The 27,870-nt window shown below is 38.7% G+C and overlaps 1 protein-coding gene across 1 annotated transcript in view; it reads left to right on the forward strand.

Annotated features, from left to right (window-relative positions):
* Positions 1 to 1,110: 1,110 nt before the first annotated feature.
* LOC308681343 (CUB and sushi domain-containing protein 1-like) overlaps positions 1,111 to 27,870 on the forward strand; it is a gene marked incomplete at its 3' end in the record, with an annotated part of 827,421 nt that continues 800,661 nt past the window's right edge. The window contains exon 1 of the mRNA XM_081350146.1: positions 1,111 to 1,186. Coding sequence (XP_081206272.1) covers positions 1,129 to 1,186 — 58 coding nt within the window. The 5' untranslated portion in view covers positions 1,111 to 1,128. The remainder of the gene's footprint in view (positions 1,187 to 27,870) is intronic.

Genomic DNA, 27,870 nt, shown 5'->3' on the forward strand with positions numbered 1-27,870 from the left:
AGAATGATTAACTGGCTTTAAGCTAAACATTCCTGTCACGAGGTTGCCTAAACACAGTTGTCATTAAAAACAGATTCATCCACATACACCCAGACATAAATGTCGTGCTCATCCTAACATGATCCTGAGAACTGTTGCTTCTTTATTAACTATGATATTACAGCTTGCAAGTCAGTGATGTTGCCTTGAATGTGTCACCCAGAAGACCCCAAAGGAAATGTGTATATGATTTATATTAGAATTTGTCGTAATTTGGAACCATTTCTAATCGAACATGACTCCTAAAATAACCAAATAGACTCTTACTGGATTAATTGGAAATTCAAACTGGATGCTTTGATTATTGAGTTATAGCCTACCAATTGGATATTGTGGAATATGAAGGCCTAACTCTTGTTAAGCTTTTTGTATTGGAATAATGTCTTGCTACTGGGCAAATTAAACCGAGGAGCTACAGGAGTTTTAAAATATTGAAAGAGGTTTATCAAGTACTGGTCTAATTAACCTATTTAGAATAATAATATTAATGTTTACTAAATATACGAAATACTGTTTCGTTATGCTATAAATAATATGTTGTATTTAAGAGAATTAAGATTAATGATCAGACCGTTATGATCAGACCCAAATTATGTGCGAAATTTCATTAGGAATCCCATTCGCATTTTTTATGGCATGACATAGGCTACAATTTTGGCTACTTTTCTAGGTATTTCTTCCGATCGTTCCTATTAAATCATATGGCTCACTTAAAAGCGACTTTATGAGCTGATGTTTTTATGTGGACCCATAATGGTCTGTGGACTGCCGCACCAGACTCTAGATCTCCATCCATATTCCCCTGTATCACACATGATGGTTGAGTCCAGCGCCTTCCTCTAGATGCGGACTGCCTCATCGCTCCATTCTGTCTCCACGGTTTTGTGCGAGGGAATCACTTTTGGTTCCAACACCACCGTGTCTCGTCTCTGCAGTGGACATTCTCGGTGATATGAGAGCTAATATAGACGAATCCGTGTGCCATCGGCGTCAGATGTTCTTGCCAAAGCTGGATCTCTATGCATTACTGTGATCGGTGAAAATAAAACGCAAGACACCGTGGCGCTGCGTGGAATTACAGCGGACACCATGGGCTCATTGAAGCACATCCTGCTGCTTTTCGCAGGTTTTGTTGCCGCAGCTCACGGTAAGTTGAAAGTCTGTTTTATAAGCTGGGTGTCATTGCCATTATTCCCTTTGAGGAATAGGACTTCTCTTGGGTATTTCTGCAAAAGTCCTTTCAGACCTTGAATATACGTGGATGTTCATTTTGCATTTGACGAAGCCATATCAAAACTTGTATATGGCAAGCAAAAAGTGTTTGAATAAGTTATGGCACAATATAGGCCTATACCCTATATACATATTACCAATAAATACACGGGGAGGTGACGCTTAAATGTTGTGAGCATAGACATCTTCTTAACTTCAATCTGAATGTCTGATTGAACGAGAGACAAGATTGCTCCCGAGAAATCCCTAGGATATTGCATTTTGATTGATTATAAAATCAATTTTTTTTTATTATTTGTCACAATGCCTGTTAGACTTTAGGGTTGAGCAGGGGAGGGAGAACACGCGCTTCATTATTTTCCTGAGAATTACATCATGTGATGTATTACAAGCAAAAAATATCAATAAATAAAAACAAACACAAAACACGAAGGCTATTTTACATCACACAGATGTCTATAAACTTTTTTGGATCACAGACAGCTGTGTTGTGTTAAGAAAGGCCTTATAGCCGTCTGGTCTTCCAACGGTTTCCATTGAGGTTCTACGCATTATTTTATTTTAGTATGTCAGTGGATTGACTTTGCAGGCTGTCAAAATCGAATTTAAATATTTACAAAGTATATTCTGTGAAGGAGCTACGATTTGATATTCAGAAGGAAGAATTTGAACATAAAACATCTGACAATGAAATTGATAGGAGCTTGATGTTTATGATGAGGTAGCTACTCCACTTGTAACTAAGGCTATATGGAGATTTATACATTTAGATCGTTGAATGCATTGCGTCTCTATTGGATCTATTTTTTATTTATTTATTTTACTTTTTTTTTTTTTTTTACAGACAGGTTACACATTTCATAGGATATACTGTACGTCTTATTGTTGTAGCTACAACTATTGTAGGTTATAAAGTGTTGTTAATGCTGCTGGTGTGTGTTTGCAAGGAATCTTTTAGCTCAACAAATCGTTCTCCTTTTTAGCTTCCATGCAATGATTCATGTGTTTCATTTTATTTCTTGTAAAATCTAGTTTTTACATTGTACTTTAACAATACTTATACTTACAGTATTGAAAAAAATACTGTAAACAATATCATACTTTATTTCTACAGTGCATATGTATATAAAGGCACCCAGCATGCAATGCAGCATAGGTATATTATGTTGTGTTTTTTGATACTTGTTGGTTTCATCTGTGCTGCAGAACTTATTTTTGGTTCACCTTAGCAGTTTGTGTTGTTGGTTTATTTTGTAATATAAATGAGACAGATTACATATTTTGTTCATACTCAGGCTACGAGTATTAAATTATTTTATTTTAAAGTTAGTGGAATTTAGTTTTGCCCCATTGTGGATGTTACTGTGTAAGGTGTTCCATGTGTCTAAATTATTAGATTCATTTTGAGCAACAAATAAGATTAGCCCCCCCGTTAAGGGGCCCTCCTACCTGACCCATTAGCCATGTAAACCATTTGCCATTGCACAGTCACACCTGACACCCCAGTGCTCCCACTACCATCTTCCCTCCTTTAACTAGTACTAATGAAAATGGAATTCCTGATATCAGAAATAGACATTTTTACTAGAAAAAGTACATTCTTAATATCAAGAATTCGAATTTTAAATTATACTTTAATTTATTTATTGATATAAAAAATGCATCCTGTGAATGAATAAAAGCTAAAATGGCTTGCCATAACTGCGTTTTAAATGATAAAAGCAATACTTGATACTTGATGGTTATTATTTACTGAGGGATGTGCATCCATATTGACCAGTATGTCCAGCCAATCAACATTTTAAATGCAATATAGCTTATGAATCAATGTTTTAAAAGTATGTGCGCCTATAATGAGGAGTGCCATCACGCTCATATTGTACTGGTCCCCACAGATGTTTTGCTGGAAAGTGCGCGTTTCATTTCGTGCACGCGCATATGAACGCATGTGTTAACATTCAATGGTTTGCAATGGTGTTTGCAACGGTGTTTAACGCGCGACGCGGTTATCTTTTCCGAGCTGCAGTTTATAAACAAACACCGTTGCCCTTTGTCGTTTATCAAACGTAATAAATAGTTGTATTTCACCCTCACTTTTTTTTTTTTGTCAGGCACAAAGTCACAGAACACTGCCCTGGAAGTGTCCGGCATTAGCAAGCAAGACACAGAAAGACCAAAAGATGCACTGCCCAGCTGGGTTAGACAGACAGACAGACAGACAGACTAAAGAGAGATGCACATCAACTTAACTTTACTGACATCAAACTTGGAGAGGAGAGAACCCAAGTCTACCTGATAGCTGTTCCCGCAATTCACTCTCATGGTGTTTTTTTTTTCCGTTTAATTTTCTCATCGATGTTTTAAACTTTGATTGAAGCGCTTTGACACGAGGGGGAGGAGGGCCTTGAGCAATTTTTGATGCCATACGCAACTTGCGCATTGTGCGTATAGGGCTGATCGGCTCTGCTGTTCATACGATTTACCTAATTGTTTCAGTCGTTTTAACGAATCTGTTAAAGTATTCAACGACTTGCTCAAAACACAATACACTTTCTTGTCGCCACCTACTGGCGTAACAATGTAATGTACAGAAAAAGTCACTGAACAGTGAACGATTCTAAACAAATAGTTAAGTCAACAGCTTTATAAGAGCCACTGAGATGAATCAAAACATTTTGATTTTGATTATTGATTTTCTTCTTCTTCTTCTTCTTCTTCTTCTTCTTCTTCTTCTTCTTCTTCTTCTTCTTCTTCTTCCTGAAGAAGTAGTATTTAAGTCCTTCTTTTTCTGCCCTAAAAGTGTATGGGCCTCAGTGACCATAAATCGTAGAAACCCCAAAATTGGCTGGATGGTCCCAATTATACACCGTTACTCAGGTGCAAAGACGAATACCCGTTCGACACTAGGTGGCTCTATAATGATGCAGTTTGCATTTTGGATCATAACTTAGGGTTCCTAAGAGCTAGAAACAAAATGTCATTTCCGCCCATAGGCCTACAGTATTTAGCTTTTTCCATATTTCTGAATTTTGAATTTAAATTCTGAATTTACATTCTGAATTTAAAAAATAGAACAAAACCAACCAAACAAACTACTTTTTCGAATTCCTCCTAGGCTGATCTTCACCGAAATAGACACACAGCAGTTAGGGATGGTGCTAGCAAAATGTTTGTTGTGCGCATCCTAACATTGTAATCCTGAGAACTGTTGTTTCTTATTAACTATGATCTTATAAATGATTTACGATGATACTACAGCTTGTAAATCAGTGATGTTGCCTTGAATGTGTCACGCATAAGACCATAAAGGAAATGCGTATATGATTTATATTAAAATTTGTTGTAATTTGGACCCAATGCTTATCGAACATGACTCCTAAAATAACCAAATAAAATCTTACTGGATTAATTGGAAATTCGAACTGGATGCTCATTTGATTATCATTTGATGAGTTAGAGCTATACCTATTGGATATTGTGGAATATGAAGGCCTAAAGTCAAGGTATTTGTATTGGAATAATGTCTTGCTACTTGCTAGTTTTTCAAACTCCTCCTAGGCTGTTGGTGCGATCTTTACCAAAATAGGCACACAGCAGCTAGGGATGGTGCTAGCAATTGTCAAAGCATTGAAATGTTCATTAATTGGGCAAGCAATGCCCATTTTTACAATGTCCAAGCTTAATGACTATTATATTATTATTATATCTACATCTTGTCTGCACAAAGTTCAAACTTCTCAAAACATTGTACGTACGGAGATCAAGTCATTTTGAGCAAACATGCTTAGTTTCATGAATTTATGATGCTCAAGAGGCTAACAGCAAATTCTAAACTCTCAGGCATTTCAACTGAAAGGTAAAGGCTGTGATATTAATTAATATTAATGATATTAATAAGGAATCTTTTAAGCCTAATCTATTTTTCCATCGGTTTTCATCCCTTTGAATGGAAATAAATGCACTGATAGTTCATTTGTATAGCAAAATTTTGCTCAAAAGTTTGGGATTGGTAAGATTTTTTAGAAGTCTCTTATGCTCACCAAGGCTGCATTTATTTGATTAAAAATACAAAACATCCCCAGTAATATTGTGAAATATCATTACAATTTAAAATAACTGTTTTCTATTTGAATATATTTTAAAATTTAATCCTGTGATGCAAAGCTGAATTTTCAGCATCATTATTCCAGTCTTCATTGAATGAATGAATGAATGAATGAATGTGGCATTTATATAGTGCTTTCATATGTACTCTGTACACACAAAGCGCTTTACAGTCATATCAGGGGATCTCTCCTCAACCACCACCAGTGGTCGGTTTGTCACATGATCCCCCAGAAATCATTCTAGTATGCTGATTAGCTACTCAAGAAACGTTTATTATTATTATCAATGTTAAAAAACAGTTATGTCATTTTTTTTCAGGATTCTTTGATGAATAGAAAATTCAAAAGAACAGCATTTATCTGAAATAGAAAGCTTTTGTAACATTATACATTACCGTTCAAAAGTTTTTGGTTTTTGGATCAAAAGTGACAGTAAAGACATAATGTTACAAAAGATTATATTTTAAATGAATGACATATAATGTTCTATTCATCAAAGAATCCTGAAGAAAAAAATTGTACACAACTGTTTTCAACACTGATAATAATAATTTTTTTTGAGCATTAAATCAGCATATTAGAGTGATTTCTGAAGGATCATGTGACACTAAAGGCTGGAATAATTATGCTGAAAATTCAGCTTTGCATCACAGGAATAAATTACATTTTAAAATATATTCAAATAAAAAAAAGTTATTTTAAATTGTCATAATATTTAACAATTTTACAGTTTTGTCTTTTTGTACTTTTAATCAAATAAATGCAGCCTTGGTGGGCATAAGACACTTATTTCTTAAAATTATATATATATATATATATATATATATATATATATATATATACTGTATATATATATATATATATATATATATATATATATATATATATATATATAAATAATTGCATTTAAAATTTGTATATATATTTTTTTATGTTGTAATACTCAAGATAAAAATTCACATTGATTCTCCAAAATAATGTAGAAACAACATAAAGACAGTAGCCTATATTAATTTTTTTGTTTGTTTTACTAAGCACTATAAATGAAGGACTGTATCACTGATACTGATATTGATGTCTATTACATTAATTGTTTTCCTCAATTTTAGCCATTAATTATAGCCATTTAACATTACAATATAATTGAAAACTATACATTTTAACAATTGATTAACATTAATGACACAGACAACAGCAGGTTTATTAGGCTGCTTTGTCCGTTCAAGTGTAAAAGAGAACTCAGTGCAGTGCTGGCGTGCTGTCTGTGGCATTCTGTGCGTGTGTTTCTGGTGTTTGTTCCGCTTCACAGATAGCGTGCCAGTACAGAGGTTGCGCGGCATACCAGTGACTTGACTTATTTTCAATACTTACGCTGCTCTTCCAAAGTTCACCACTTGGTGGCAGTGTGCAACCCAAACTGACCATGGCTTGTGTGTGCGTTGTTGGTATGAGCGCAAAGAAAACTCTCAAGAGCTCCCAAGTACTACTGAATGATCTTAAAAAGACGTGGGGCAAGTGATTTCCGTCAGCTGTCCCGACACACTAGCGAGAGTGTTGTATAGCAGCGCACAGCTCGCTTAAGCTGCCTTTCCACAATTTCCGACATTCGCATATGATTGTCGCATTACTACCCCTATCGGCAGTCGCACGAAACTTTGAAATTGGTCGTGAAGCAACCGTTACCCTCGGTGTATTCACCATGGTAAAATGAATGATTTTAATTAATCTAAATGCATACGAATATGTCCACACAAAACAAATGACCCCCAGTACGTCTAAAATAAAAACATAGTAGGCTAGATTTTATAGAGCTAGTCAACATAAATAATTTTATAGTTACAAAACAATTATTTCTGCCATAATTATTAATAACCGCTGTTGTACAGAAATAGAGTTTACAGAATAACGTTAAAGTGGAAAAATATTGGCAATTCTAACTTCCCACTCCCACTAGTCTTGATTAGAATACGTCACATCCGGTCGGCCGGTTGCATTCGGTCTAGCCGCAGGCCCACAGAAGTTCAAATTGGATCAGAAAATTTTATCTTGCTTGATGTTTGTCGGAGATAGTGTAAAAGCGGCTTTATAGTGCAAGCGCAATGTCTTTTGAAGCCAGAAGCAATTTGCTCATTTTGAGAGATAGAGAGGGGAGACGCAGTAGCCTACTGCTGAAATTACTTATCACAAAAAAGTTTTCAAATGACTGATTTAACGTGATAATCTGTGTTGATTAAGTGATATACACTTTATAAATGTGAAACTTGCGAGAATGAATAAAATTACGTGCAATAGCCGCGCCAAACTTGTATTAGATTGTGGTACTATAGGCCTACCGAAGCCAAAAGTAGTGCAAACTGTAAGACAAACGAATGCAGCCAGTAGGCCTACATGACAGAACAAAATGGATGCTGCGTTAATTGCGTATTTTTTAAGTGTTAAACTGAAAAAAATTAATCGCATGCCCTAACACGTTAATTTTGACAGCCCTAATAAAGGTTATATGTGTGTGTTTGTGTGTGCAGCTTAATCACAGATTATAAATCAACAAAATTTATAAACATATCCTTGCACAAAGCATGTAAATACAAAATTACAGGAAATGCAGTCTTGAAGCCTGCTTACCTCCATTACCTCACTGCTAATGTACTTGTGTGAATGAACACCTTTGCTCCAACTGTCTCCTCTCTTTGTCTGTGAACTACAATTCAAAGGCTACTTTCTGTATTCCCATTATTTGCAACATTTTAGAGGACATGCTTTTTCAAAAGAATTAGTGATGCTGCAGGCACTTCCACTGCTTCGCAAGCCTGTGAAAGAATCATTAGTTTTGTCACAGCTGTGCCATCAAAGTTAATGACAATGACTGCTGCTATTCCTTGTTCAAAGGCATCTGGGGAGTTTTCAGGGACAGACATTAATTAATCTAGTTTTATCAGCCATGATGTGCAAAATAGCAGAAAGCAAGAAAGTTTATTTGTTGTTATTTATTTGTTTATTTTGTTGTAGCATATTTGATTTTTTTAAATGTTTTTTTTTTTTTTTCAACAGAATGTTAAGCTTGATCATTGCTTGACAATTTGAGTCGAATTTGAACAATGGCAAGCACTGAACAATTATCTTTATTGCTGTGTATGATCCTTACAAAAAGATAATACTCATAACCTGGAAATCTTCAGACTCCACTTGCTTTAAGACTTGGATGAATTCAATTTTATACAAATAAAGAGTATACTGCACATTCCTTTGAGCCCAACTACACCGCTGATTTGAAATAAGGTGACCACTTGGTTATTGCTCTGTTGCAGGTCAGCAGACGTAATTTTTGGGGACACGTGGTAGAACGATAACTCATTATTACTAAACAGTGTTAATTAAAATATAAATATTGATTTATGTTAGATGGAAAGCCTATTGGAGTGATGTTGGATGATATTAAACTTTAAATTGCCAATAAGCTGTATAAAATGTTAATTGTGACTGGCTCTGTGTGACTGGCACTCAATTTGCCTAGGTTTAAGTGATATAATATGGGACATATTCATGCTAAATTTCCTTAAGCAGTGACTAGATTGTGCAACTTTAATAGACTATACAAAGATTACTTGTGTTTTTAATGGATTCAGTGCATATTAAACTTGTAGCATGTTTTTGTCGGATCTGGTAGCTTCGAGCAGATCCTTCTCATCCAGTATGTGTCTGTAGAAGTCCTGGCAACTCACTGTAGCTAACCTTCACCAGTTCACTTTTGATGAAGTTCACAATGGCTCAGCTCCTTTGCTCTGTCCACGCATCCGTCATCAGCGAAAACACACTATCCGAATGAAAAAAAAAAACAGAAGAAAAAAAATGGACTGGCCTTGAATTTCTTTGTTACTGATTATGTCCTCATTTGTTTCATTAGTTTCACCTGTGTCTAGTTTGGGTACCTGTGTTTAAAGTGTTCTGTGTCAGTTCTCATTTGCATTAAATGATTTTTCAGTAACAAAGTTCGGGGGAGGCCTATATATACACGTAGCCAACTCACCTATGTTCCTCGACAGTTTTCAGCATCCCTCCGCCACCCCGACGCCTCACTCTTGGCTGGTTCCTATCACAGCCAGGAATACGGGGTACTTTGCTTGATACTCCTTTACTCTATCTGATCATTTGTAAGTGTGAACTTGTAAAGTGTGGTTCTATCAGGATCACCATCATCAAAGATGATTGACAATTAGCATACAGTTTGGATTGGCGGTATGGTTCTGTTCTGGGCAAGAACTGCCTGCCCATGGATAAGAGCAGGGAGAGCAGCGATAACCCCCCAGGGTAAACAGAACGAACATAAGTGTATTGCAGATATTATTATATTCAAGGAAAAATTGGTCTGTTTCAAAAAGGAATGTCAGAAGGCCAAGTCCTGACTGGAGAGAGGAGGAGCTGGGGATGGAGGAATGTAATTAACTCCTGAGCAACGTGATAAAGCTACTGATAATATAGAATGGGCCTTATTTATAGGGATGCTGTGATAGGTGTTGCATTCCTATAGTTAGAGGTGGATCTGCTGAGAGTCAGCTGACGTGAGCTTGACTGACTTGAGCTGCCAGAACTAACGCTGCGCCTGATATTGTATTAATCTCGGAGTTATCACCTGTGTTCGTTCATAGTGTTTTGGATTATTATTAAAGGTTGTTTGTTTATTACTTCATTTCATTCATGCATGCTGATCACATGGTTTTACTGTACTGAAAAAAAATGTTTAGTCATTTTTACTTAGAAAATGTACAAGGTTTTACTGAAGCATAACTGCCAGTAGATGTAACCCGATTTCTCCAGCAAGGTAAAATTACTTAAGTTTGATATAATCTTTTTTGTTTTATATGATGAAAGTCCTTTTCCACCTTGATGTAAATACACTCAAAAAATAATTATTTACCCTTACTTAATTGAAGACATTTTTAAACAACTTAATTTAGTTCATTAAAAATAAATCAATTTAGTTGGTTCGACAACTTTTTGTCACGGTACGTGGTATTGAAGCACACAAAGACGAGGAATAATAACGAGAACCGACAAACACTAAGAGAGAACTGAAGGCTTATTAGCATGACCAAACAAAGGGAACTAATATGTTAACAAGACACAGGTGAATGAAATGACTAATTAAACTTAGGAAAATTTGGTCACAGGACAGAACCAAAAACACAATGAACGGGGGGAACACAGAACAATATGATGTTACAGTAAGCCCCATCCCAAAAGGCTCGTCCTCGCGCTGTAACTAGTCCAGCTGAGGAGGGAGGGATCTCTGGAGGAGGGTGTGAAACAAGAAAATAAGATTCTGGGATACATTATGAAGTCCATGGAGGAGTGGAAGTTGGGAGGAGCCAGTAGCAGGAGGAGCTGCATGTAGAACCAGAGGCCAGCTAGGAACGAGGCCCCAGGGCGGAGTCGAAGGTGGGAGGAGCCATGGTGGAGACGACTTGATGGCAAGCACCAAGGGGAGGACCGGTGGAGATTCTGCCACTGAAGATGGAGACCCAGGTGGAGATGAGAGGCCGATGAGCCCACGTGAGACCGACGAGGTGCCGCGGCAATGGGTGTCCAAAGTGTAGCCAGATAACCAGAGGACAAAGGCAAAGCCGGTGGGAGGGCAGAGCCAGACAGAGCCAAAGGTGCAAGCGGGACGATGTCCAACCAAGGCGTAGCCGGAGGGACAAGGGAGCCCAGTGAAGCTGTATGGCAGATGGTTTCCGGTGGAGCCAAGGGAGGAAGGAGCCAAGGCGGAGCCGATGTGTCAACAGGCCGCGATGGAGTGATGGACACAGGCTGGAGGCGGAAACAGGGGATCCCGCTGTGCTGGATGGAGCTGGTGGCCTGAGGAGAATAAGCAGATCCTTGCTGTGTGTTGGAGATGCAGAGGAGCTGAAGGACACAAGTGAAGGCGGGGCTGAGGAACAGGCTGTTTAAAGAGGTGGGAGAGGGAGGTTGAGCGGGCAAATTAGAGATCCCGGATATGCTGGATATATGGGAAACGTTGGAGACTCAGGAAATGCTGGAGACTCAGGGGACAGTTGTAGGAGACTGACGGTGTAGGTTGAACCGCAGTTCAACAACACCCACTCAACGAACTCTGCGAAAGATCCTCGAGGACCCACACCAGGCAGGCAAGCCTTTGTGCGCTTGTTCAAACTGGCCAGATAGAAAGCACACAGGGAATGGTCTGGATAATGCATGATGCTCGCCAGAGAGAGGAATCCACAGGTGTGGGCCTTGAGGCTCTTCTGCTCCTGCTCCAAGCAAAGCAGTAGCACAGCAGGTGAATCCATGCTGATACGGTATCGGTCAGTTCTGTCACGGTACGTGGTATTGAAGCACACGAAGATGAGGAATAATACTAGGATGCAGACTTTAATAACAATATTCTGGAAACAGGGATAAATGCAGGATTAAAACAGACACGCTACCGTTAACGAGAACCGACAAACACTAATGCCGAGTTCACACCGAACGATTTTAGGCCCGATTCTCATGCAGTGTGAATTATCCAAGACGCGATCTGAGAGAATCGCAGATGAGTCGCAAACGCCTGTGAGATATTTGGCTTATTATATTACTAATTATATATTTTTGGGATGGGGCTTACTGTAACATCACATTGTTCTGTGTTCCCCCCGTTCATTGTGTTTTTGGTTCTGTCCTGTGGCCAAATTTTCCTAAGTTTAATTAGCGAGAACTCCGGTCTCACGCACGTGTGATCTTGCATTATTTCCTTATCACTTCTCGCGTGCGTTTGGTTGTGAAACGTAGTTTGCGAACCAGACAGAAGTTGTCGGTGGTTCTTTATTTTGTAAAGTCATGCAATATGAAACCCCCTGTTGCCGATCCATCATGCAGTGTGCACATAGCAGCAACTGAATGTTACCCCAGATAGTCGTGCAGTGTGAAAAGACCAGCGACCTGACTACTAATTTGTAAATAAATTTTCTAAGGCTTAAAAGTCTAACATGTACTAAGCATTTAACACTGAGTTCCCACAATCAAAAGCGCTACTCTAGTCAGAACAAGCAATCGTGTCTATGTTTCTAGCGTTTGATGTGTACATAAACACCACTGATCTCTCAAACTTCTCTAAAATATGCTTCTTCGATGAGCATCCATTATAAAACACTCACAGTACATTCATTTTGACAACTACACAAATATATGAACTGAGATCATGCAGAAATACGATGTTATAGTGATCAGTGATCCGAGAGCGCACATACACGGTTTGTTTGCTCTTCAGACATAACGGGCTCATTACAATCTAACCTTCATTACAATCGTCATCCATCAAAACTTTTTTGGCGACACTGGTTTTCTTTATCCAACTGAAAGATGTAGTTTGCGTATATATGTTCATTAATAATTATATTATATAATAATAATAATATTATATTAATATATTTAAATTCATTTTAAGTTATCTCGCGGCCCCCCTGGAGAATCACTGAGGCCCCCTATAGTCCAGTCATTTTAAGCCAAAATGGGGGTCAACCCTGAACAAATTGCAACAGAAACAAACTCAACTGATTTTGTATCCTCAATATGTCCTGAGTAAGGAAAAAAAAGTCCCGAAGAATCCCATTAGGGGAAAGTTTTGAAAAAGACCCAAATATAGTCTATTCATACGCCTATTCATTCTTTTTCTTACTTGAATAGGGTAAAATGTTAACCTTTAGATATCACCATGAAAATTACTGAGTTGATTACTTACATAAAGACTGACAAAAAATGTATTACAAGATTTTTGAAATTGTTTGTTAACATGGACAAACGGTGCATAATCTATTTATGTATGTGCTAATTTGCATAAATACCACAACAGATCTAAACATTGGGTATCGATCTGGGTCGATTTCATGCGCGCAAGCCCTGTGTGACAGGCTGTGTTTGTGTGTAGGAATGAGCACTGGGCAGTGGGCATTTTGTCTACACTCATAACACCATCGGCCGTGGCCGGGACACCAGAAAATACACTCTTATGGGATTTATCTGGGTACGGCATTTTTGTGCAGGCAAGCGGGCTGTGTCGCCGACTTGTTTACTGCAGAATTCTCTGGAACAGTCACATTTACTGGAACTGAACGAGCAAGAAGTTGCCATAGAAACAGAGCGTCAACATGCTGGCGTTTGTTTGCAGGCGTGCGTGTATTACAACAGGCTCGTTCACTGCAATATTGACATTTCCAGTCGCCGGAACTTCAGAGGGGAATGAGAAATGTGTGAGAAATGGAGGTCGATCCGGCCGCAGCGGGACTAGAAACACTCTTTTCTCCTTTCGCCAGTGACGCACGGAAACCATAGAAACGGTTTTTGGGTGCAGGCGAGCGGGTTGTACAATGCGCTCGTTGGCTGCAAAATACACATCTGCAGCCGCCTTTTCAGGGAACTGACAAAGCGAAAACATTGACAGCATAATTTTATCTGCCAGTAGACCTGGGATCAAACACAGGTCTCTCGCTTGAAAGCCTGAGAATCTGCCACTGGGCCACAGGGGAAGACATATAGGCATTCAGTTAGCGCGAGTATTATCAGAGAGCGTCAACATGCTGGCGTTTGTTTGCAGGCGTGCGTGTATTACAACAGGCTCGCTCACTGCAATATTGACATTTCCAGTCGCCTGAACTTCAGAGGGGAATGAGAAATGTGTGAGAAATGGAGGTCGGCCCGGCCGCAGCGGGACTAAAAACACTCTTTTCTCCTTTCGCCAGTGACGCACGGGAACCATAGAAACGGTGTTTGGGTGCAGGCGAGCGCGTTCGTTGGCGCGCTCGTTGGCTGCAAAATGCACATCCGCAGTCGCCTTTCAGGGAACTGACAGAGCGAAGCATTGGCGGCATAATTTATCTGCCGTTAGACCGGGATTCGAACACCGGTCTCTCGTGCGAAAAAAAACTAAGATTCCACCACTGAGCCACAGGGGGGAACACAAAGGCTTTCAGATGCACAAGCATATAAGACAGCGTCAACATGTTTTCTTCGGCGTTTGCTAGCAGGCGTGCGTGTATTATAACAGGCTCGTTTGCTGCAGTATTGATATTTCCAGTCGCCTGATCAGGGAACTGAGAAATGTGTGAGAAATTGAGGTCAGTCCGGCCTCGGCGGGACTAAAAACACTCTTTTCTCCTTTCGCCAGTGAGTGACGCGTGAATCGTGTCTCGGAGAAGGATGCCAGGTGAGAAAAAGACGCCCGCTCTTTTAGTGCAATGAGAGTGTGTGTCGCGGTGGCGAGCACACACACATACACAAAACACAGTAGCAGAGAAAGGATATAACGCCGGATAGCGCAGCAGGAAGGCGACAGAAGGCGGCGCGGCCAGCGGCTTCAGAGTATCGACTCTTCCCGCTGAAAGGCTTCTTCAGACGGCGCGGCTTCTCTTCGTATCCAGCGATGCAAAAGCTTTGCTGAAGAGATGAAAAATCAGATATCAGCTGCCTGCGAGCCGGATTTATAGGCCTAAGCCACGCCCGTTTCGGAGGGATGTGACGCAGCGGGCGCAAAGCTCCCTCATTGGGTCTGACGTCACGCTAGGACTCGCTCGATAGGCTGCTGCAGTTGCCGAAGAACAGCCAATAGGCACGCGAGCCGTCTTGCCTATGTCTGTATGCTGCCGCAACGCATTTTTACATTAATACAAAATTAAGTATAATTTTCTTGGCTTCAATATCTCGCGGAAAAGGGATTTTCCCCTAGCGTAAGGTACTTACGCAGTGCGAGAGACCTCTCGTAAGAGAACCACTGTTGTAGAGTTTGTTGGTTTTATCTGTGCTGCTGAACTTATTTTTGGTTCATTGGATTCATTTTGATTAAAAATGTATTAAAATAATTGTTTTCTTTTTTTCTTTTTTATTTGTTGAGTGTCACCATTGTTGTGTTTTGCATGTTGAGTATAGATGCCTATACATTAGGTGATACTTATAAGAAAAAAAAATTGTGTGTTGTGAGATTATGCCACATATTTAAATTTTGTATTTCAGCAGTTGCTTCCCTATTGTGAAAGATCCATCTACAAAGTTATGAACTTGAAATTACTGGTAAATCTTAATGCTTAATTTATGCTAAAATAAAATCTTCATGTTCATGCTAAGTATAGTCTGACAAACTTAAAATCAACCAATTAGCTTATTTTATGTTCTAGCTTGTCATCGTTTTAACAAATGTTTTCATTTGTCATACTTCTGACTTGGCTAGATATTAATTTTGATCCCAGATCCCAATCAGATGGAACACTTATTATCATTATTGGTGACTTAAAAAAAAATGGTAACACTTTACAACAAGGTTCATTAGTTAATGTGCGAACTAACCATTAACCATTGTTTGTTCATGTTAGTTCACAGTGCTTGAACTAATGTTAACAAGATTTTAATAAAGTATTAGTAAATGTTGAAATTAACATTAACAAAGATTAATAAATATTTCATGTTAACTAATGTTGTTAACTAATGTTAACTAACAAACCTTATACAATAATATGCACTTATACACTTTACAAAAGTGTTACCAAAGAAAATTACAGTGGTAAACAATTACATTTCTTACAGTGGCATGGTTACACACAACTTTATAATGTGAACTCACAGCAAAAAAAGATCAGTAAATTACTGTGATGTTACCATCATTCTGCTGTTCATTCACAGTAATTTGTAAGAAAATTACCCAGCATGCATTGATTACAGATAACATTTCTTACTACAGCAATTTTTGTAAAATAAAACTCTATAATCCTGTACATTTCTGCCATTTAGTTTTTTACAGAATATGTCTTTGTCAGTTTATTCACTTGCAAGAGTTAAACCTTGGAGCTTTTAAATTGGTGGAAACCTTTAAATTTCTACAACAACAAATATTTGAATGCTTTTTATTACAAATGCAGTGAAATGCTTGAAACACCTGTCCACAAAACGTTAGAAATTATCCAAGAAGTGAACCTGGCACACGTTGTGTTCCTAAATGCAATTTAAATTCTCAGCACCTGCTGAGACACTGAAAACACTGGAGGACCGTGCGCTGCACAGGTGTATATGAACAGTGTTGCACTTCACTCTGAAAAATGAAGCACGTCAGACTATATAGCCTACTTATCTAATTAAATTGCAGCTTTTTGCGATTTGATAAGCACACTAAGCCGATTTTAGTTTGACTTTGACAAAGCAACGACAGAAAACACAGCGTTAGAGATATTTGATGTTATTATGAAAAGTTATAGGCTATATATTCATTATTTATGATAATAAATATTTTCAGTTGATTATAGAACTGTTGGGTGACAAATAATAATTGGAAATGAATGGGAAACACTAATGTTCCCTTGTGTAAATTCTTAAAAAAAAAAAAAAAAAACCTTTTAAGCTTGCTGTGGGCTAACACACATTATTTGTTCTTTTATTTATTTAATTTTATTATACGTATGGTGTGTTTGCTTGCTGTTCTTTGCGTGGAAATTAGCCTGTGGATATTATTAAATAATGTTTGAACCTTTATCTTCATATTCGTGCCTTTATATGCAGCATAACCGTTACACACAGCAAGCATTAATCGAAGGAAGAGATATTTCACTGAGCAATCTAATGAAATAAAAATTGTGTTGTGGAATCCTAAACTTTTATCCTGAAGGTAGAAGATAGTGCTCGAGGTGCAGCACATTCACTATCACTAGTGGTGTTGTGTGCTAATGTCAGTGTCCTCTGATGGTATTTATTTTGAAATCTCTATCAGTCAGCAATATTATTAGGGCCCAAGCCCTGAAAGGGCGAAGGCCCTATTGTTTTCGGTAGGATTATTATTATTAGGGCCCAAGCCCTGAAAGGGCGAAGAGCCCTATTGTTTCCGGTAGGATTATTAGGGCCCAAGCCCTGAAAGGGCGAAGGCCCTATTGTTTTCGGTAGGATTATTTGTTATTAGGGCCCAAGCCCTGAAAGGGCGGAGGCCCTATTGTTTTCGTAAGGATTATTATTTTTTTTTTTCTTCATTATTTTTTTTTTTGCCTTTTTGCCACTTTTGGGGCCCTTAACATGCTCAAAAACTCTTGAAATTTTGCACACACGTCAGAACCCGCGGCCATCAGGGCCGGGCTGAAGCTGGTACCGGGGCGTGGCAGGGGGGCTCGACAGCGCCCCCTGGAATGGGGTCCGAAAACTTGGTCCATAAATCAAACACGCTTGCATGTAATAATATGAAACTCAGTACACATATAGATCTCATCGGGCCGAACAACTTTCGTGCTCTAAGTTTTACAAAAGCCCAACAGGAAGTCGGTTATTATACGTTGTTTGGAAAACGCATACAATGGAATGTGAAATACTCCTCCTAGGGATTTCATCCGATCGCCACCAAACTCGGTGAGAATAAAGTCAAGACATTGAGGATGAATTCTTGCGAACGGATTTTTGATATCTCAAACGGTTTGGCCGTGGCGAGGAAACAAATTTATGGCGAATAATGGGACACAGGAAGTGTGTTATAACTTCTGCATACATTAACTGATCTTGATGAAACTTCAGCAGTGTGTTTGTTGTAAGAGGCCGATCACATGGATGTGACTATTGTGAGTCAAAGTTATAGCGCCACCAACTGGCAGCAGGAAGTGTGTCACTTTCAAAATTCTTTGAATTCACCCTCTTAATTTTACCCGATTTGCTTCAAACTTTATGTGTATAATGTAGACACACGGCAGATGTAGACCTGTGAAAGAATTATTGATATCTTAGATACTGTTGCCGTGGCAACGCATCAAACTTTAATATTCTTTTCGGATGCGTTTGAGACTCTTAGCATGCTTGAAATTGGATGAAACTCGACAGATACATCACATTTATTAGCCAGTAGACATGTGAAAAGTTTCAGAAACGGGCGTGGCAGGGGGGCTCAACAGCGCCCCCTTGAACGGGGTCTGAAAACTTGGTCCATATATCAAACACGCTTGCATGAATTAATATGAAACTCGGTACACATATAGATCTCATCGGGCCGAACAACTTTCCCTCTGTCAAGTTTCACGCCAGCCCAACAGGAAGTCGGCTATTATGGGTTGTTTGGAAAACGCTTGCTGTGGAATGTGAACTACTCCTCCTAGAAAATTCATCCCATCCCCACCAAACTCGGTGTGCATGAAGTCAAGACATTGAGGATGCTAAATTGCGGACGGATTTTTGATATCTCAAACGGTTTGGCCGTGGCAAGGAAACGAATTTATGGCGAATAAGGGACACAGGAAGTGTGTTATAACTTCAGCATACATTATCTGATCTTGATGAAACTTCAGCAGTGTGTTCGTTGTAAGAGGCCGAACACAAGGATGTGACTATTGTGAGTCAAAGTTATAGCGCCACCAACTGGCAGCAGGAAGTGTGTCACTTTCAAAATGCTTTGAAATCACCCTCTTATTTTTACCCGATTTGCTTCAAACTTTATGTGTATAATGTAAACACACGGCAGATGTAGACCTGTGAAAGGATTTTTGATATCTTTAATACTGTTGTCGTGGCAACGCATCAAACTTTAATATTGTTTTTTGATGCTTTTGAGACTCTTAACATACTTGAAATTGAATGAAACTCGACAGACACATCACACTTATTAGCCCGTAGACTTGTGCAAAGTTTCAGAAACGGGCGTGGTGAGGGGCTCAGTAGCGCCACCTTTAGTCATAAATGGGGGGGGTTAGTTTTATCAACAGCAACAAAACTTGGTATGTGTATTGTTCTCATCAAGACGGACAACTTTCTAATTTACATTAACGATCTCTGACCAACAGGAAAAGAGATATTTTGGTTTGAATGTGGATTTTCTGAAGAATTTTCTCTCCCTCTCTCTGTGTCTCTGTGTGTGTGAGGGGAGGGGGGGATTTGACTATTGCTTTTATATTGTTAATCAAGGTTTCAGGGGCTTTTGGGGTCCTTAACGTGCTCAAAAACTCTTGAAACTTTACACACAGGTCAGAACCCACGGCCATCAGTGCCGGGCTGAAGCTGGTACCCGGGCGTGGCAGGGGGCTCAACAGCGCCCCCTTGAACACGGTCTGAAAACTTGGTCCATATGTCAAACACACTTGCATGAATTAATATGAAACTCGGTACACATATAGATCTCATCGGGCCGAACAACTTCCGCAGTCTAAGTTATTAGCTCCGCCCAACAGGAAGTCAGCTATTATGGGTTGTTTGGAAAACGCTTGCTGTGGAATGTGAACTACTCCTCCTAGAGAATTCATCCAATCGCCACCAAACTCGGTGTGCATGAAGTCAAGACATTGAGGATGCTAAATTGCGGACGGATTTTTGATATCTCGAACGGTTTGGCCGTGGCGAGGAAACAAATTTATGGCGAGAAAAGAGAAACACGAAGTGTTATAACTTCTGCATACATTAACTGATCTTGATGAAACTTCAGCAGTGTGTTCATGGTAAGAGGCCGGTCAGATGGATGTAACTATTGTGAGTCAAAGTTATAGCGCCACCAACTGGTAGCAGGAAGTGTGTCACTTTCAAAATGCTTTTATCAAAAGTGGGGGGGTTACTTTTACCCACAGTTACAAAAATCAGTACGCATATTGGTCTCATCGAGCCGGACAACTTTCTAATTTACAGTCATTAGCTCCGAGCAACAGGAAGTCAGATATTTTGGTTTGAATGTGGATTTTTTGGATATGTCAGACTCTGAGTTTTTAGTTACTCCTCCTAAGTGGTTTATTTTATTCACACCAAACTTTTTCAACATGATAAAAAATACATTCAAGATTATATATATATATATATATATAAATATAGCTGCGAGCAGCGATGAAGGGCCAAAGCCGGCGGCACCGCCACCCCGGTGCCTTTAGGTAACTAAAGGCATCGGGGTTGCGGTGCCACCGGCTTGGGCCCGTAATCGCTGCTCGCAGCTATATTTATTATTATTATTATTTTTTCCTACTTCTCGGGCACTTTTGGGGCCCTTAACATGCTCAAAAACTCTTGAAACTTTGCACACAGGTCAGAACCCGCGGCCATCAGGGCCGGGCTGAAGCTGGTACCCGGGCGCATAGGCGCCGATACCGTGGGTGCTCCGGGGCTCGAGCACCCACGGAAAATACCGAGCACCCACGTGTGCCAGACTGCCATTAAACATTGCAGTTGGTGCTATGTGAAGTGTTTCTCGGATGAAAACGCCTATTTAGTGACCCCGCTCTGTACGCAGAGACACGTTGCTCCCAGTCAGTATATCCTCTTGAAGAATTAACCGCAATGGTGAGTCAACAAAAATTTTGCTCAAACGGGTGCGGGTCGGACACGGGTCTAAACACGGGTTTAAAAAATCACGTACAAACGTAAACATATATGCACATTTTTAGGAACACATCTGCCTGTATTTCAAGTAAATAAAATAATTTAAAATCCACATCAGTTTATTTGTGCCCACGCCCTCTCAGGAGTCTCTATACTTTCACTTTTAAAAAGTCATCATAACCGCGCGCGCGATCTGCTTACAGTCATCGAGATGGATGCTGTCTGAGGAGTTGAAGAAGAGAATAGCTAGTGGAGATAGTAAAGTTGTCGACAAAACTGAAGAAAACAATGTTGGGAAAGGCTTTGCTGCATGCATTTTCGTGTTGGATAGCCACAAATGTGGAACTTCATCGCTGAGGAAGCACGCAGATAACTGTTACTGTAGTAACAAACCAAGCAGTTCTATCGAACAGTATTTGTCAAATTTAACACTGTTACATTTTGTAAATTTCACACGAAGCTGATCGCGGTTACGTGTCAGTTAACCTCCAATCCTGTCTGTATTTGTGAGAAGTGGCGCTGTCCTTGAAAGATTACTTTACGGCTGTATTATCAAGTAGGCTAAATAGGTGTGTGTGTGTTCGTGTCGGCCGCTGTCCATTTCCTGAGGTTCTGAAATGCAAAAATTTTTTGACTACTTTTTTTTTTTTTTTTTTTTTAAAGGGCTTGCGCCCATGAGCACCCACGGAGGAAAACATAAATCGGCGCCTATGCCCGGGCGTGGCAGGGGGGCTCAACAGCGCCCCCTGGAACGGGGTCCGAAAACTTGGTCCATATATCAAACACGCTTATATGAAATAATATGAAACTCGGTACACATATAGATCTCATCGGGCTGAACAACTTCCACACTCTATGTTATTAGCTCCGCCCAACAGGAAGTCAGCTATTATGGGTTGTTTGAAAAATGCATCCTCTGGAATTTGAAATACTCCTCCTAGAGAATTCACCCGATAACCACCAAACTCGGTGTGCATGAAGTCAAGACATTGAGGATGAAAAATTGCCAGGGGATTTTTGATATCTCGAACGGTTTGGCCGTGGCGAGGAAACAAATTTATGGCGAGAAAAGAGAAACAGGAAGTGTGTTATAACTTCTGCATACATTGACTGATCTTGTTGAAACTTCTGCAGTGTGTTCGATGTAAGATGCCGATCACATGGATGTGACTATTGTGAGTGAAAGTTATAGCGCCACCAACTGGCAGCAGGAAGTGTGTCACTTTCAAAATGCTTTGAAATCACCCTCTTATTTTTACCCGATTTGCTTCAAACGTTATGTGTATAATGTAGACACACGGCAGATGTAGACCTGTGAAAGGTTTATTGATATCTTAAATACTGTTGCCGTGGCAACGCATCAAACTTTAATATTCTTTTCAGATGCTTTTGAGACTCTTAACATACTTGAAATTGGATGAAACTCGACAGACACATCACATTTATTAGCCGGTAGACATGTGCAAAATTTCAGAAACGGGCGTGGTGAGGGGCTCAGTAGCGCCACCTTTAGTCAAAAATGGGGGCTTAGTTTTAAGTAGAGTCACAAAAATCGTTATGTATATTGTTCTCATCAAGCCGGACAACTTTCTAATTTATAGTCATAAGCTGTGACCAACAGGAAGTGAGATATTTTGGTTTGAATGTGATTTTTTGTAGAATTCTCTCCCTCTCTCTCTCTGCCTCTGCGTCTCTGTGTGTGTGAGGGGTGGGGGGATTTGTCTTTTGAGTGAGATTTGTTTAAAATTCCTGTTTTTCAAGGTTTCAGGGGCTTTTGGGGCCTTTAATGTGCTCGAAAACTCTTGAAACTTTGCACACAGGTCAGAACCCGCGGCCATCAGGGCCGGGCTGAATCTGGTACCCGGGCGTGGCAGGGGGGCTCAACAGCGCCCCCTGGAACGGGATCCGAACACTTGTCCATAAATCAAACACACTTGCATGTAATGATATGAAACTCGGTACACATATAGATCACATCGGGCTGAACAACTTTCGTGCTCGAAGTTTTACGCCAGCCCAACAGGAAGTCGGCAATTATGGGTTGTTTGGAGAACGCTTGCTGTGGAATGCGAAGTACTCCTCCTAGAGAATTCATCCAATCCCCACCAAACTCGGTGTGCATGAAATCAAGACATTGAGGATTCTAAATTGCGGACGGATTTTTGATATCTCGAACGGTTTGGCCGTGGCGAGGAAACGAATTTATGGCGAGAAAAGAGAAACACGAAGTGGTATAACTTCTGCATACATTAACGGATCTTGATGAAACTTCACCAGTGTGTTCGTGGTAAGAGGCCGATCAGATGGATGTAACTATTGTGAGTCAAAGTTATAGCGCCACCAACTGGCAGCAGGAAGTGTGTCACTTTCAAAATGCTTTTGACAAAAGTGGGGGGGTTAGTTTTACCCACAGTTTTAAAAATCAGTATGTACATTGGTCTCATCGAGCCGGACAACTTTCTAATATACAGTTATTAGCTTCGACCAATAGGAAGTCAGATATTTTGGTTTGAATGTGGATTTATTTGCAAATTCAGCCTCTGCTTTTTACCCACTCCTGCTAAGTGTTTTTTTTTTTATTCACACCAAACTTTTTCAACATGATGAAAATACATTAAAGATGCTAAATTGTGAACGGATATTGAATATCTCAAACGGTTTTGATATGGCGAGGGATTAAAATAATGTCAAAAAAGGAATCAGAAAACATCTCATATCTTTAAAAAAATTAATTATACACCATTTATTTTTATATAAAATTATACAAATATTAGAACTAAACCTATTTTATTCTGTTTTTGCAATTCAAGAAGTATGAAAAAGTAAAAAAACAGGCTATTTAGTGCTATTTGGTTCAACAAAAAAGCAAACATAGGGCTATACTGCCCTCTTGTGTCCAAAAGGATATCAAAATAGTATATAAAACGTTTTACTAGGTAGGCCTATTGTATTTAAATATAAATTTATTAGGTATATGACTGTGAGGATATTTTCCCATCGGTTAAGCGACGTGTGACACAAGCGGGTGCTTTTAAATCGCTAATATAAAAGTGAAAGTAAAAAAACGGACGTCCGCACGGACATTGATAATGGTGCACGTTGGAAAAAATGATACTTTTAAACATAACACTAAACCGCCATTAGGTGTCGCCAGGCGACCATCTTAATGAGCGAGTCATTGATTCATTCGTTCAAACGATTCGTTCCAATGACTGAGTCATTCATGATTGAGACAGATGTTTATGGATTGACCCTTGAATCTTTGAGTCAAGCGATTCGTTTCAAAATGCTGAATCATTCAGTAATGAGAAAACAAGTTGCGGTGAGATGCGCGGTATACCGGTACTGCAAAAATACCGGTATATATTATATTTCAAACGGTACAATATCATAATTTTGCTCACTTCGGTATTTGATGCGCTGCTGTTTCGAAGTTCACCGCTCGGCGGCAGTGCGCTACCCAAACTGACGCGGGTCACGCAAAACCGGCAAACGGTGACAACGGAGGAACACGATGGATCAAACAGATGAAGCTCATTCTACACGCCCGAAATTAATAAATAAAGAGAGCAATAGGAGTGAAATATGGCATTACTTTGCCTACAAAAGTAATGAGAAAGGTGAAGCAACAGACCTCAATGCACCACTGTACAAACGCTGCTTTAAATTTGCCACGGGAGGCAACACATCAAATCTGGCTAACGTTGACCACTTGTCACTTGATCATCCTGACTTGTTCAAAGAGTTCAGAGATCGACACGTGAGTCCATCATTCAACTGATTTAATTTAGACTTTTATTCACAGCGCACATAGAGCTTATCAATTAAATATGACATGGTAAACACGAAAGCTCAAATGTGCTTTCATGACACGCTAGAACCAATGAAGTTTAGTTCTCATAATTTTTTTGCCCTTTCAAACAATCATATATTAATTGAATTTGAATGAATAAAGAGATAAGTGATATTAATTTTAGTATTGGTGATAGTAAAATGAAAGGCATATCTATCACTGCTGCTGTGGCGACCGACTGAGGAATCAGCTGAGAGAGAGTAATAGTAGTAATATGGATACTAATATGAATGTTAGAGTAACACTTTACATTTAAGCTACATTTGTCAACATTCATTAGGTAACCTGACCTGACAGTATTATAGCATTTATTAATCTAGAATAGATCAATCCGTAATTATTATTTAAATATACTAATACATGTTTAGCATGTTAACATTACTTTATGCATTAAACTAATATGAACCCAAACCAAACAGTAATCAAACCAAGATGAATAAATGCTATAAATGTTGATAATTCTGTTGATGCATGACAGCTAATGGTTTACATTTCATTTCATTATTCTATTATTATTCTATATTAATCAATTATTATAGATAATAGATATTAACCTATTTTAATTGTATCATTTCAGGTGTCCTTTTCTTTTTTTTCTTTTTTTTTTTAAATCAAAATTTAACCTACTGTAAGTTCCCTGACTGTTTTTTATTTATTACATTTTTTTTTTTTACATTTTGATAACTTTTTGTTTGCACATTCGGTGCAGCAGAGTTTCAAGCAGTGTTTTTTAATAAAACTGTTTCAATTCACTTAAATTTTGAGGCTGGTTATTTGTCACCTGTGGTATCGATTTAGTATCGATACCGAGGTATTAGGTTCTGGTACCGTACCGAAACCAAAATTGTGGTATCGAGCCATCCCTAGATGCGCGATGGTTCTGCTGTGATCTTTGTTTAACTATTTTTGCTGCTGAAACAGAACAAAAACAGTCAATATTGCATCTAAAATGTAAGTGACTTAATTGTAACTGTTTATTAACCTGTTGTATGAAATCAATGTCACAGTTTCAATCGTGATTGTATTCAGGAAATAGTTGCCTACTCGTCAAGTGAGGTTGCTTAACTCTATCATATGTTATAAAATATATAAAAACTCCATATTTGTAATTTTTATAGTCAGTATGTTGTTAACTGTGTTGCTTTTTTGTGTGCTGCGCTCATTTGTTTACAATTCTCCTGGAGAAGCAGCATGAGCCTCAGCAGTGCAACCTTGTTACCATTGATCAGTAATACATTTATTATTAACTGCTGATTGCAACTTAAAATGAATGTAATAAAATTAGAATAATCTCTCGTTTTAGTGATTCCCAAGTTATTTTTTTGTTATTGACGTTCTAAACAGGCTATGCTCTCGGGCAAGTAAAATTCTCTTTCAGGTAGGCCTATTGTATTTATATATAAATATATTAGGGATGTGACTGTGATAAAATTTTTCCACCGGTTAATCGACATGTGACACCGCTGAGGGCTTTTAAATCGCTAACTATAGTATACTATATACTAGTAAAATACAGACGTCCGCACAGACATTGATAATGGTGCGGAGTAGAGCGAGCATTTTCAATGTATTCCTATGGATGTAGGAATTAACTAAAACATTTTATTTATGTTTTGTGTCCACTGTTCAACCGCAACCGCGTCACACACACACACACACACATTCCAGAATTGCAATCTTAACATCGCAGCCTGTTCATTATAGCCCTAATACAATATAATAATAAAAATAGTCAACCTAACATAAACGAATTACACTGCTCTGTTTAAATAGTCAGTAGTACAATCTGTACCATTCACAGTAAGCAGAGCTCCACTGTGATGTTTCCAAGCACATTTTTGCGCGTGTGAAGAGGATGATTTTTTCCATCGATATTGGAACACGAGTGAAGTACAAAGCCTATAATAAAGAATAGTTTAGCATCCAAATACATCTCAAATATTGAAACATTTTGATTCTAATGAGAGGGTTACGTGAGACCAACACTGCTTACTTTCGTTTTTATTTTTACATTAAATTTAAAGGATTTGTTGTGGAATATTTTGAGTGTATCATAAAATCAGAATAAGGTAAGACAAGTAATATTTTCTGTCTTATAAATAAATAAATATATATATATATATATATATATATATGTGTGTGTGTGTGTGTGTGTGTATATATATATATATATATATATATATATAGATAGATATAGATAGATATATATATATATATCAGTGGCGGCTGCTGGTCTTTCAAAGAGGGGAAGCTCATTTTCGGCCTACATCATAAAAATTATTCATTTATTTATACGTAAATTCTACGTTCCTTTTCAAGAAAATGCTCTGTGAAAAATGAATGTAATAATATAATAAAGGTATAAATAATAATTTAATAAAGTATAATAATAATGCTACTAATAATAAGATTTGTTTTTAATTATTTTACTAATTATTTTTGAATTATTACTAATAATAATAATATAAAAATATATAATAAGTGATAATATAATAAAGGTATAAATGTATAATTGTGTGAAATGTATTATAAAAATTGGCTAGCAATTTCGACAAGCAAATACCAATAGGTTATAGGAAATAGGTTGCAGCAGTTTGTCTTTGAAAAATCCGCGATGGGACTGAGCTCGAACAGCTTCAACATCAGCGACTTTTTATTGTATGAAATCGCTGTCAATCAAAAGGAGATGCAGTCTTTCGACAGACCCTCCAATCATCACGGGGAAGCCCGGAGTCCAGGCCAGCCCACTCCCCGTTCACCCCCAGAGAAGCTGAGCTTCCATGGGCGGGACATAATCGCAGCATTTATCCAATGACCGTCTAGTTTCGAAGCGCTGAAAAAAACTGTTCGAAGCAGCCCCATTGAAGTCAATGGAAGCTGGGCTTCAACAGGGAAATGCACTGACGCTACGGGAGTGTATGAGAAGGAAATCGAGTCAGCCGACCTGCTGTATGTAACTGATTCTGAACGAACTCGTCTTTGAGATGAACGTTTTCTAACGCATTTTTAGTCAATAAAATGTTAATACAATAGTACATATTTGACCATTCATTTTTTGACATTATAGGGGAAGCCGAGCTTCCCTTGCAGTCTTAAAGAAATCGCCACTGATATATATATATATATATATATATATATATATATATATATATATATATATAAATATAGCTGCGAGCAGCGATGGAGGGCCAAAGCCGGTGGCACCGCCATCCCCGGTGCCTTTAGGTAACTAAAGGCACCGGGGTTGCGGTGCCACCGGCTTGGGCCCGTAATCGCTGCTCGCAGCTATATTTTATTATTATTATTATTATTATTATTATTATTTTGTCAACCTTTTGGGCACTTTTG

Source organism: Scardinius erythrophthalmus, assembly GCF_964197995.2.
Source record: "Scardinius erythrophthalmus genome assembly, chromosome: 21".
In the NCBI taxonomy this organism is placed as follows: Eukaryota; Metazoa; Chordata; class Actinopteri; order Cypriniformes; family Leuciscidae; genus Scardinius; species Scardinius erythrophthalmus.